Source organism: Cetorhinus maximus, chromosome 24 (assembly GCF_964194155.1).
Source record: "Cetorhinus maximus chromosome 24, sCetMax3.hap1.1, whole genome shotgun sequence".
In the NCBI taxonomy this organism is placed as follows: Eukaryota; Metazoa; Chordata; class Chondrichthyes; order Lamniformes; family Cetorhinidae; genus Cetorhinus; species Cetorhinus maximus.
Window position 1 is genome coordinate 39,937,915 of NC_135902.1, and position 13,851 is coordinate 39,951,765.

Genomic DNA, 13,851 nt, shown 5'->3' on the forward strand with positions numbered 1-13,851 from the left:
GATAGGGAGAAACTGTTGCTATTGGTGTAAGGACCGAGAACAAGAGGGCACAAATTTAAGTTAATTGGCAAAAGAAGCAATGCTGACATGAGGCAATACTTTTTCACGCAGCGAGTGGTTAAGATCTGGAATACAATGCCTGAGAATGTGGTGGAGGCAGGTTCGACCGAGGCATTCAAAAGGGAGTTGGATTGTTAACTGAAAAGGAAGAATGTGCAGAGCTGTGGGGAAAAGGCAGGAGAATGGCATTCGGTAAATTGCTCCTACTGAGAGCCGGCGCAGACACGATGGGCCGAATGGCCTCCTTCTGTGCTGTAACAATTTTGTGATTCTGTGATTCTGTGATTATGGTAGGCTAATGTACCAGTCCTTTCGTTGTACATATCCCTCCGAGTTCTTCTGTAAGCTGCCCCCTCAAAGTGCTCATCTGAATCCTCTGTGCAGAACCCATGTGCGATTTCTCTTTGCAGCAGGCTGGCCCCTGCACTATCCTTGCCCTGGCTGCAGTCCACTTGTGTCCGGTGTCTCACCATGTACTTTAAATTATTCTCTAGGATATGCGCTTTGTTAGTGTCTGAGATGATGGATGCGAGTGTGAAATCAAGTGATGGTGCTGTATCTTCATCATCATTCTCTTCTTGGTGTTTCTTAGGTTTTACCTTTTGCTGTCGGAAAGGGGAATGACATAAGAGTGAGGTTGTGGTGTAAGGAGTGGTGAAAGCAAGAACTGCATGCTTACACCAACCACAGGTTGTAAATCCGAAGAGAATGTGGGAATGAGGAGGAAGTTGGATGTGGAAAAACAGATTAGGTACGAGGAAACAATCAGCTAACAGCTTTGATAGTTTCAGCTGGCCACGGCCTCAGCAATGGGTAACCCAATAAAGACCAACACCACCTCCTCCATGGGGTTAGGACATACAGGCATGTCTGTTTTCCTCAAGTTAGCTCCTGCTGACTCTGGTTGTGCATCACCTGGTCGTGCAAGAGATAGAGAAGTGTGTCAGTGATTGTCATGAAATCTGTTTGGGTGATGTGCATGCTGAATATCTGGCAGTGTGTGCAAACTGCGGGATGTGTTTGTGAGGCTTGCAGCAGTGGTAAGTGTATGATGATAGGTTGAGCATACGAATGTTAGGTTTGATTCCTGATTGATAGAGATTATTGGTAGGCGAGTGATAGGGGTGTAGTGAATTGAATAATGTCTGATGCTACTGGTGCAATTGGTAAGATATGGCATTTGAAGATGCAGTCACTGACCTTGACCACTCGTATGAGGTTATTGAACTTCTTGTGACACTGCATCCAGGTCCTGAGGGATGGACTTTTAGCATTGACCTCCACTGCTATCTGCCCCCACTACCTTTTGATCATGTGGCCGGAAGGTCTCCAGATACAGGACATCTCTCCTAATTTCCACCTTTTCCAGTGCAGCATCCAAGAATCTTGGAGCCAGCTGTCTTCCATGTTGTGCCATTTCAAAGTTTCCCAAGTCAGATTCACTTCCTGCACAACTGCCAGCACTTACTCCAGCCACAATGCACGCCACCCCCAAACCCACCAAACCCCCTTTAAGAGATGCAGGTTAGTTTCTTAAGTCTTGCCAGCAAGTTAGAATTCTGGGCTCCCTGTGGATGTATGCAGCCCATGAACAATATGGTTAATGCTGGCTGCACGCAGCAATCATTCAAATGAGCAGGCAACACAAAATTGGCACGTTGCTTGCATTATATTGAACGGGTGAGGGGTAATCATACAATATGATCCCTGCCTGTATTTGGGGTCTATCCAATTTATCCCCCATTGACTTTAACAATTTCCAGCCTTGACTACAACTCCTAATTTCTCTAAAGTAGTTAGTGCTGGCAATGTGGGATAGGTATGCCAATATGGCCGGGGATAAGGGAGAGAGCATGCTGATCCTTTGAGTGGGCACCACATGGTGGAACACCACTTTTGGGGTGCTCTGCACTGTTGACCTGATTATTTTTTTTCTTCTCCTTCCACAGACCATTGGATTATGCTTTGTCTGACCAGTTTTTTATCCTTCCCTGTTTACCTGCCTGCCTTTAGCTGTTTAACCGTGCCTTGTCACTGGACTAGTAATCCAGAAGCCCAGACTAATGCTCTGGGGACACGGGTTCAAATCCCCCCTATGGCAACTGGCGGAATTTGAATTCAATTAATAACTCAGTAATAGAGACCATGAAACTATCATTGATTGTTGTAAAAACCCACCTGATTTACTAATGTCCTTTAGGGAAGGAAATCTGCCATCCTTACCTGGTCTGGCCTACATGTGACTACAGACCCACAGCAACATGGTTGGCTCTTAACTGCCCTCTGAAATGGCCGAGTAAGCCACTCAGTTCAAGGGCAATTAGGGATGGGCAACAAATGCTGGCCTTGCCAGCGACACCCACATCCCATGAAAGAATAAAAAATATGTCTGTTATTTCTTTGATTCTCAGAAGATGCCCCCACTTGTCCCATGCTAATATCAAATTTAATAATTTCCAGTTTGCCAGTTCATTACTCTATAGGTCATCCTATTTATTTCAGTATGATTCTGTTTCGCACTATTTTCCTGCCTCCATTCGCTTACTGTGTTCCCTTTTCACTACCGTTCATCTACGAACTCTCCTAGTCTTGAGAAAGGTTCTTTTGGCCTGAAATCTTGACTGACTCCCTTTTTCCACAGATGCTGCCTGACTTACTGGGTATTCCCAGCTCTCTCTGTTTTTGTCTTTTTATTGGATCATTGTTTGCATTGTACATTTGTTTTCTATATTTACAGTTTTGGACAGATCACTTTGAAAATAGGTTACAAGCTTTATAGCATTACCCTACTTTAGGTATTTGATTATTGGGAATGTATGTCTTTCTATAGGTTTGTACTAGTCTAAGTGAGGTGGTTAATCACACATTTTACATCCTGTTGGAACCCAAAGAAATGTTGGGATTGTTGAAGGGAGATAGCAATAAGGACAATTTGTTACATTAATACATGCCAAAATTAAGTTCCAAGCTGTATTTGTTTTGTCCAGCATTCAAATGTCACAGTATTGTTTTTAAAATCTTTGCACAATGGCGTGCAGTTACACACGGGACACAAACTTAAGTTATTTGGTAAACTACATATGGTTCCCTTCAGTGGTGGCATTTAGCATGATGCTATTTGACTTTAATAGGCTTATAATGAAGCTTGGATCTGCTATCATAAATTTATAATAGTCTTACCTACATCATTCACCCAAACCCCATTTTGTGTCCATTGTGGCCTTGAATGGTCATTTCTGTTTGCCTCACGTCTGTTTTTGGGAAATCTCTATCGAGGCTCAGGTTAGGGATCTCACTGCAGCAGTTGTGCTGATTCTTTTGTTAAGAAAACATGCAGACTTGCATTTATATGATGCCTTTCACAGCTTCAGGGTGTACCTAAAAGCTTTACACCCAATTAAGTACTTTTAATGTGTCTTCACCATTGTGATGTAGGAAATGCTGTGTTCAATTTGTAAGCTGCAAGGTCCCACAATCTCCAGTGCAATAATGACCAAGTAATCTGTTTTAGTATAAAACTGCAGGCTTTGTAAAGACTGAACCCAAAGACAATTCGGTCTATACAGCTCGTTAAGGTATCTTTCGAGGGCTCATTGAGGTGCTACCTTTGCTGCCCGTCCAATGTTACGGTTGGCGGGTGGGCGAATGGGCCAGGCGGCCTTTGGGTTTTTTAGAAAACCTCATCCACAGGCGGGATGAGGTTTCTGACATTAATTTATTGAAAAACGAAACTTGTTTTGACATAAATTTTATTATGATTCTGTTCACGTGAGTGCGTCCTGTGTGGGGACATTTTGTTTCTGATTTTCAACATCTTTATTTTTGATTTTAGAATTGTTCAAATCCCTGAGGCAGCTCCCTGTCTCCAGGGAGCTTTCAGTGCGTGCTCCCCAGCGCATGCGCAGACTTTTGCGCTCGCCTTCCTCCCGCTCCCTCAGCGTTAATTGGCCAGCCAGCATGAAATCGTGGTCAAAGGTCGATCAGGGGCGGTGGTCCGCTTCCCAGCCGCCCCTGGGCCTGCCTGATGACCCGAAAATCCTGCCCTAAATGCCTCATTATCTCCAGTTAGTATGGAACAATGAATTTCTGATCTGAATACACGGCAATGTTTGGCTGCACTTACTAAGTTGTAGAAATGGAGTTATGGCATTAATCTAACAGAAGTGCAGTGTATGGTGCAGTTTAGTTATCATTAATTGGTTCCCGGCCTGGCAACATTGCATCATTGTGTTCAAACCCCTCATTGGTCAAGCCTCTCCCTATCTTTGTTGCTTTCTCATGCACTCCCTGCATTCCTTCAATCCTGGCCTTTTGTGAACACAGATGCCTTCAGATGCCTCTGGAAAAATCTGAAATCCCTCCTTGAAATTCTCTGGCCCAGGTTTTTGTCCCCCGGTCGGATTCGCAGAGTCGAGAGATTTCTCACCCCGGCGAACCCGACTTTACAAATGGCCATTTTTGGTTGGGGTCGGTGCGGGGGGTGGTATGGTGACCCCGGAACGAATATGCAGGCTGCCAGGTATGGAGGTGGGCTCGGCGCAAGGCCTGCCTTTGTGCTCTGGCACTGTGTTTAAACAAATAATAATAAAACAAAAGAAATGCCTCCATTCCTCACCCCCTCAGCCCTCATGCACCCCCTATGCCCCATCCATGCCAGCCTATGCCAACCCATGCCCCCCACCCACCACACTTTGCCCTAACCCCCTCCGTGCCAACTCACCTAATATCCTTTGAGGGCTCCTTTACAGCTTTGACACTTCTGGACAGGTTTGACAACTGTTTTGCAGTTCCTTGACAGCTGGATAGCTCTTTGACAGCTTGACAGTTCCAATGAGTTTGTGCGTTAAAAGTGCATAATCTTGTTCACTTCCAACAATCTCCCAAAAGTGTCCCAGGACCCTATCCAAAGGGGTACCTTACCTCTCTGAAGAGGTACCACAGCTATCCAAATGAATCCGCCAAGTTTACCTGTTCTAATCTGCACCCTCTGGATTCCACACTTCTGTTCCTTCCAAAATCCCTTTTCATTGGAGGCAGCCGGTGATTTAAATGGCCAGCTGCCTCTGCGAATTGTGCATGCATTAACCTCAGCCCAACTCCAGCCCACCCCCGTGAAGATACTGGGTTCGGGGGTGGGACTTAGAAATTTCGACCATTTCCTGGATTTTTACCATGACAGAGAGCCTCTCCAATGTGACGAAAATGTGGGCCTCTGTCTCTCCATTTCCCACTGCTCCTTTAGACTGCTCTTAAAAACCTATCTCTTTGACCAAGCTTTTGATCACTTGTCCTGATGTGGCTCGGTGTCAAATTTTGTCTGGTAATGCTCCTGTGAGTTGTCTTGGAGTGTTTTTAAATGCAGTATATAAGTACAAATTGTTGTTGAATATAATATATACCAGGAACTGACAGTTTTTGAAGTGGGTGCCACTTAATGGTTTATTTCCTATAAACCAGTGATGCCCCATATATATAATCTGGTAAATCCTAATAATTACTCAACAGACCAGTTTAAAGATTTATCCGGATAGTTGCTGGACAGTAAACCGGTATTTGCTCTTTCCTTACAGATCCGAACTCATTGTCCAACGTTTCTCTGCAACCCTACTATCAAACCGGCATTTTCCAGGAACTGCCAAGTCACCAGGCAGTGAGAAGAAGAACAAAATGTCTGTCTTCCAAAAATGAAGAGCATTCTTCAATTCGCAACTCAGGAAATGAGACTTCAAATTTACAGTTCATATATGAAGAGGTGCTTCTATTTGGAGATAGCAAACAATGCCTGAGAGACCTTCCTATTAATTTGGCAGAGAAAAGGAAAGTGAGGTCAGTTCTATCTCTTTACAGTCATGTCTTGCATTTATATTTAGTAAGTTCAGTAAAATATAGGCAACTGTGCTGCTTTCCATTTTATATAATCTACTTAGATTTGGATGCTATTTTCACAACATTCATCTATAAGAAGTAGCTGAATAAAGCTTTAAAAATTATAGGATTATTCAAAAGATCCCAATGCACCTGCTGCCATCAAACAACCCCTGACCACTTGAATGCCTTTGCTCCCAGAGTGTTCCATTATCCTAAACATTCATGGTTTCTGCTCTCTTACCTATACCCACCTCCCTCCGGTGTGTTCCTTGTTTTTCCCTGCCTGATTGCCCTCCCGCTGATGTGTTCCTGTTTCCCCAACTTGGGATGACAGCTCCTACAGGGTGTCATCTGGATGAGAACACAAGCTCATATATTCAGGGTTTCTCAGGCTGTTATGAAGCTTTACATCCGGTGGAACCACCATTTCATTGGGATAGAAGCATTGGTGGCAAGACCAGCAGTTGTTGCGAAGGTGGTGGTGAGCTGCCTTCTTGAACTGCTGCAATCCATGTGGTGTAGATACATCAACAGCGCTGTTGGGAAGGGAGTTCCAGGTTTTTGACCCAGTGACCATGAAGGAACGGCGATATAGTTCCAAGTCAGGATGTTGTGTGGTTTTGAGGGGAACTTGCAGATAGTGGCGTTTCCATACGCCTGGCTTTGGGGAGTCAGGTGGTGAGTTACTCTCCACAGAATCCCTAGATTCTGACCTGCTCTTGTTGCCACATTATGACTTGGATGAAGGATCAAATGTATGGTTGCTAAATTTTCTGATGATACAAAGATAGGTAGGAGAGTAAGTTGTGAAGAGGACATCAGGAGTCTGCAAAAGGATATAGATAGGTTAAGTGATGGGCAAAAATTTGGCAGATGGAGTATAATGTGGGAAAACGTGAACTTGTTTACTTTGGCAGGATATTATTTAAATGGAGAGAGAGATTGCAGAACTCTGAGGCACAGAGAGATCTGGTGTCCTGGTACATGAATCAGGAAAAGTTTGTATGCTGGTACAGCAAGTGTTTAGGAAGGCAAACAGAATGTTGTGGTTTATTGTAGGGGAATGGAATATAAAAGTAGGGATATTTTGCTCCAGTTGTACAGGTCGTTGATGAGACCACATCTGGAGTACTGTTAACAGTTTTGATCTCCTTATTTAAGAAAATATATAAATGCATTAGAAGCAGTTCAGAGAAGGTTCACTAGGCTGATACCTGGGATGGGGGAGATATCTTACCCGGAAAGGTTGGAAAGGCTGGACCTGTATCCACTGGAATTTAGAAGAATGAGAGGTGTTCTTATTGAAACATATAAGATCCTGAGGGGACTTGATAGGTATGGGGGAGGATATCCGGAGAATGTTTCCTCCTGTGGAGGAGATGAAAATTGGGAGACATAGTTTAAAAATAAGAGGTCTCCCTTTTAAGACAGAGATGAGGAGAAAGCTGTTCTCTTGGTGCTTGGAATTCTCATCCTCAGAAAGTGGTGGAGGCTGGCTCTTTGAATTTATTCAAGGCAGAAAGGCTCTTTATAAGCAAGGGAGGGGTGAAAGGTTATCGGGGGTAGGCAGGAATGTGGAGTTGAGGTTATAATCAGATTGGCAATGATCTTATTGAATGGCCGAGCAGGTTCGAGAGGCTGAATGGCCTACCCCTGCTCCTAATTCATAAGTTTGTATGTATGTAGTATTTACATAGCTGGTCATGTTAAGTGTGTGCCCATGCTTTGGTCAAGCAATTGATATGTACTCATACATTTCATAGTCAGTAAGGTTGTTACTTATGGGATGGTTCCTGGTACCGAGGGATGAGGTAAGTAGACTATCTTTGGGGTTAAACAGGCTTTAAGATGATACCTCTAACAATGAAAGGCTGGAACTGAGTCAGCCATCTACAAGACTTGGTAACCAATTACCTGAGCCTAACCATGCAAGATTTCAGTACTCCAGTCTGGATTACAAATGGGACCTTGAGGAGAAAACATATCAAATCACCACCTAATCCTTTGGGGATTAAATGCCTTGACATTTGTCAACCTGCACTAATATTCTCTGGACTGAGGTAAATAAAGTGTGTCCCTACAAGGAGAGAGTGTGCAACCCATTGCAGACAAACAGAAACTTGTCTTGGGAAAATTGCCCAGAGCCCTTGTTTGGAAACTCTTCGACATCCCAATGTGTTTCGGTGTGTTTCTGACATCCAGCTGGCCAAATATATTTTTAAAAATCCCTTTTATTTCCTGCCTGTTCCAGATCACATCTCAACCATTTCAGAATGTGTTAGCTACTTTCTGCCGAATGTGCTTAAACCCCAGATTTATAATGTTGCAAAAGCAAACTACTGAAGATGCTGGAAGGCTGAAATAAGAACAAAAAATGCTGGAAAAACTCAGCAGATCAGGCAACATTTTGGAGAGAAACAGAGTTGATCAGGCTGTAACTTCTGGTGGAGTGGCATTTGAGTCAGATTGCCACTCTGCTCGAAATTACTTACCTGGAAATCAGCCGCTCCTATCTCACCCGACCTTCCGACTCAAGCCAGGCAAGATCTGAGCAGCGCAGCAGGTTCCCACGGCCTTCTGTCCAGGGCTGCAGCGATAGAGGGAAGGAGGACACACCCTATTTTTTATGGCACTACCTCCCGTAACGCAGGTAAGTTTAAAGGTGCCACTGAACAGATTGGTGGGGAGAGAGGTGGGAGATAGCTGGCATAGAATGGATTGGGGGCCGTTGGGTGGCCAGTCGGGGTGTGGACGATGGGAGAGGTTGGGGTATGGGGAGGGCAGTTGGGGGGAGTGGGGGTGAAGTGGGGGCTGGGGTGGGCAGTTGGGGAGTTGGGGGATAGTTGGGGGTGGGGGGAGCAGTCTGGAGTGGGGAGGGAATTTGGGGGTTGGGAGGATAGCTGGAGGGTGGGGAGGGCAGTCAATGGGTGAGGGTGTAGTTGGGGGTGTCCTGTGGGGGGTTGGAGGGCTCCATGAGTGGTCAGCAAGGGTAATTGAGGGGTGGTGAGGGAAGTAAAGGGGTGGGGGTGAGGTTGTGGCATTCCATGAGGGTGTTGGGGGGTCCCATGGATGTTCAGGTGTTGGGGTGTACTTCGGAAGGGGTAGTCGGAGGATCCCGCGGGGGGTCAGGGGTGGTGGTGGGGGCAATTGGGTGTGAGGGGACAGTCCCTTGGCCTGGGGGGTGGGGATGTTCTGGGGGTGAGGGTGTCCCATGCGGGCTCAGTGTGGGTCAGTGCTATAGTTACCCAGAAGCTAGAAGTGGTTTTAATTCTTCTAACCTTTTCTGGGTAACTATTACTGTGACACAGTCGGAATCATCTGAAGCTTGCGATTTAAATCGGAATATCTGACGGTTCCCAGTGCAGGGCAATCGCCCATCGGAAGTTTGAACCAGGCAATAGCCAGACAATCCTAACCTGGGACCCTCCGTGGGATGGGGAGAGGGTGGTTCCCCAGCACATCTTTTGGGTACTTCCCCAGTAGACAGCCTGGAGCTCAGAAGGTATGGGTCAATGTTTCAGGCCGATGACCCTTCATCGGAACTGGAAAAGGTCATCGACCTGAAATGTTAACTCTGCTTCCCTCCACTGATGCAGCCTGGCCAGCTGAGATTATCCAGCATTTTTTGTTCTGGTAACATTGCAACCCTCATTGATAGGAGGGAAGGAGTGTAATAGTTTTTATGCCAGTGACTACAAATCAAAGGAAATCTTTCAGAAACATACAGCTTAAATACATCTTACAACTGGCTCCATTTTTGGGGATATATTTAGTTCATTATAAGCCACTGTCGTAAACCTATAAAATAAATCTGGAATTCTGATCCAAGAATTCATTCTGTCTATTAACTCTCAAGGTGGATCAGTAGGGAAGTGACCTAGTTCTTTGTCCATTGCATTTAAGTTTAACTTTTCCACAGAGAGAAGAGAAAGTGTGATAATGGAACTCTCAGCAGCTGGGAGACTTGGAAGCAAAGCCAACAGAAATCACTGAAGAAGCTCATGGACGAAGTGAAACATGCCATATCCTGGTTAGAACTATGGAAGAGCTCTCTGAGTAAAATAGAAGGTGCGAGTGACTTCTTTAGTGCGGGATGGTGTTCATAGCACAGGGAACACCAAACTGCTGAGTGCTTAAGTGAAATCAGTTTTTAGAAGGTGTTTCCATAGGGAGGAGATGGAGATATGTTTTAGTCAAATCACTGCAACTCGGTTAAATTGCCTGAACAATTTTGATAGAGAGTAGGATTTTTTTCAAGTTTCTCGTGTAATAAGTTGACAAAAGAGAAAACGGGGAACAAAGTACAGAATAACAGATACACCTGGAAGTGATCACTCATCAAGTGGTTCAAGTGTTTATGCAGTAAATACTAGTTATCAGGAGGCTATTACAACACTTCATTAAGTTTTCCAGAAAATAATAGAAATTAGCAGGGAGGAATGGATAAAGAGTAAAAGAGTGAGTGAAGGAAAAGGATGTTTGTTTATATAGCACCTTTCACAACCTCAGAGTATCCCAAAGCATAGTACAACCAAGGAAACTGTCGTAATGTATAGAAAAGCACCAACAAATCTGAGCACAGTAAGGCCCAATAAACAGCAGTGAGATTGCAACCAGATTTTTACTGATGTTAATTACTCGGCTATAGTCTCATTGAAAGGTTCAGATTGTTTATACAGAGAATATCATGCATACCTAGGAAGCATTTTAAAGCTTTACATTTATTAAGCAGTTATATCATTCATGTCAAATTCATGGTCAATTTTGAAGGTAGTGAGAAAACAATGTTCATTGTTTGTATTCCCAAAATATTTAGCAGGAATTGAAAATCTGCAGCGCCTCTGGCAGACTCCCACTGTCACTTAGGCAAAAAAATGGCAGAAGGTCTGGTGATGAGGTTGAGACCCAGATATATCCATCAGGGATGACCTGTTGGGAGCAGAGTTTTTTACCCATCCCAAACAAGGCCATCAATGTCGAAGAAGTCATGGGTGGGATAGGGACACCCAATTTTGGAAGTTCCTATATTCTTGGTTCTCAGAGAAAACCTGGCATAGGAATGGCAGGGAAACGCCAAGTGAGACCTTCTGTGAACCAGTGAAGTGCGACCCACCTGGGCGAACTGAAGAAGAACTAGACTGATTCTTTTAAAGAAAAAAGTTTAATGCTACTCGGTTACAAAGGGGGTACCTTAAAGATACTTCTGGGGTTAGAATGAGGCGGGTAAACTGACCAGCAGGCCACGTTTCCAGCTCTCCAATGGGTGGGAATCCTAGATGTTTCTCCAGTGGCCTGTGTGCCTGTCAAACAATGGGGCCAGCAGCAAATGTCCCAGGTGGGCACTTCTGCCAGGATGTGAGCCCTCTGATTTCTGGCCTCCATTATTTTTTATGCAAGAAACTCACACAGGAATATTATTTGTTGCCTGTAATATTGGCATTTTCCATATTTCAATGATCCCATTCACCGATTTCCCCTAACGTAATACAACATCTAACAATAACACATGGATGACAATTTGACCTGCTGGTTAGACTGGAATTATAAGCATGTTCTTTACACTCACATTTACCATGTTGTTACAAATATCAGGTGTATCTAAGATTTTTGACTTTGTAGGTGCCAGAGGCATTTTATGGTATTTTCTCACAGAATAGTAACAATAATTTGCATCAATTTAAGCTGCGGATACCAACAATATTAGTCTTAGATTTAGGGGTTATCCATCATTAGCCCTATGCAAACCTCCAGATCAATGAAATTTGAACAGGGGCAAACTAACCAGCAGGAAATGTAAGGGCAAATAGAATTGTGCATTATGGGCTGCATTGATGGAATTCACAGGGAAATCCTGACTTTATACCAAATTCCCAAAAGTACAGACTTTCTACTCACTTTAGTATTTAATAAAGTTATGCTGTTCAGCATGGTTCATGAGCAAACGATGAATATAATGGTTGGCAGACCATCAGGATTTCTGTACTAGGGAAGTAACGGAAAGTACTTTGTCACGTTGAAGTGTTTCCTTGGATGAAATAATAGTTGGAGTCACGTAGGTTTACCTATTTTAATGTGCAAAAGCTGAGAACGTTTTGTCTGGAACCATGTGTCAATTCACTCCTTTGTGCTGTGTTGCGGACTAGGTCGATATGGCACCGGCATCCAGTCATACTTCACCTTCCTGCGCTTTTTGGTCTTCCTGAATCTTTCCGCCTTTCTTTTGGTTAGCGGTTTTGTGCTCCTCCCATCCATCTACATCAGCAAAATGAAGCTCAATCAGACAGCCACAGAGCACACGAGGAACAGTGAGTATGTCCAGAGTTTGTGTCACACGAAACCAGCGCACCAACATCAGTCACTTTTAATGCACTTTATGGGCATTATTTTATGACAGCGGGATTTTAGGTTCCCGCAGAAGTCAGTGGAGTTTAGAATGGCTTACCGCATTTTATGGCCCTGTCCCCGACATGACGGGGCTGTAAAATTCCGGCCCATGTGTGTTCTTTTTAAATGCAGAGTCGGTTTAACCAGTTAAATTAGCCGTTAAATAGATTGGCTCTCTAGGTATATGCACTATTAGCTACCTATTTAGCAATTAGTGCAGAGATGAGTGCACATACGGTAGCCAACATTCAACATATCCAGGGAATTATTCTTCCATTGCTTTGTTTAACAGTTCATTAATGAGCATACTGCTGTGGTGGAGGCATTCTTACTTACAAGTGTATTTTGAGAGTCTCTTCCTGGATTGAAAGGCCTCTCTTGCTTCTTCATTGTGTTGCCTTATACATTATTTCAGATTGAGCTAATTCTTGAGGGGCTAATTTAAAAGTACCTCTGCAGTCCCTATTTGATTTTTTAATTCAATAGGGAAACTTGGAGAGACATCTGTCCTATTACCGCTATCTTCAGTTGCCCTGTTTGGTAGCGAGAATCCGAGATCATCTTGAAGAAATTTTACTGGAGTATCGATGGATTAGTCAGAGATTTCTGCAACCTAACGCATACCCCTAAAAACCCTTGGTTTACTCTCTAGGTTTTTAGGCTTAAACAATGGAAACGCTAGGTCATCTATATCAAAGGTTCTATCCCATTTACATTGTAGGCAGCAGTCTCAAGTTGAAAATATTCCACTTATACTGTCACTGTTAGTCTCAGACTGGCCAGTATCCCATTTACACTGTCATTGCTAGTCTCAGACTGAGAATATCCCATTTACACTGTCACTGTCAGTCTCAGACTGAGAATATCCAATTTACACTGTCACTGTTAGTATCAGACAGGCCAGTATCCCATTTACACTGTCACTGTCAGACTCAGACTGGTCAGTACCCCATTTACACTGTCACTGCTAGTCTCAGGCTGGTCAGTACCCCATTTATACTGTCACTGCTAATCTCAGACTGGTCAGTACCCCATTTACACTGTCACTGCTAGTCTCAGACTGGTCAGTACCCCATTTACACTGTCACTGCTAGTCTCAGGCTGGTCAGTACCCCATTTACACTGTCACTGTTAGTCTCAGGCTGGTCAGTACCCCATTTACACTGTCACTGCTAGTCTCAGGCTGGTCAGTACCCCATTTACACTGTCACTGCTAGTCTCAGGCTGGTCAGTACCCCATTTACACTGTCACTGTTAGTCTCAGGCTGGTCAGTACCCCATTTACACTGTCACTGCTAGTCTCAGACTGGTCAGTACCCCATTTACACTGTCACTGTCAGTCTCAGACTGGTCAGTACCCCATTTACACTGTCACTGCTAGTCTCAGGCTGGTCAGTACCCCATTTACACTGTCACTGCTAGTCTCAGATTGGTCAGTACCCCATTTACACTGTCACTGCTAGTCTCAGACTGGTCAGTACCCCATTTACACTGTCACTGCTAATCTCAGACTGGTCAGTACCCCACTTACACTGTCAC

At 44.1% G+C, this 13,851-nt stretch overlaps 1 protein-coding gene across 4 annotated transcripts in view; it reads left to right on the forward strand.

Moving 5' to 3' along the window:
* Positions 1–13,851, forward strand: part of LOC144699826 (transmembrane channel-like protein 7) — a 63,310-nt gene that overhangs the window by 13,531 nt on the left and 35,928 nt on the right. For all 4 annotated transcript variants that reach the window (XM_078571115.1, XM_078571114.1, XM_078571112.1 and 1 more), the window contains 3 exons: positions 5,631–5,886; positions 9,848–9,996; positions 12,072–12,233. In XM_078571115.1, coding sequence (XP_078427241.1) covers positions 9,930–9,996; positions 12,072–12,233 — 229 coding nt within the window. In that variant the 5' untranslated portion in view covers positions 5,631–5,886; positions 9,848–9,929. The remainder of the gene's footprint in view (positions 1–5,630; positions 5,887–9,847; positions 9,997–12,071; positions 12,234–13,851) is intronic.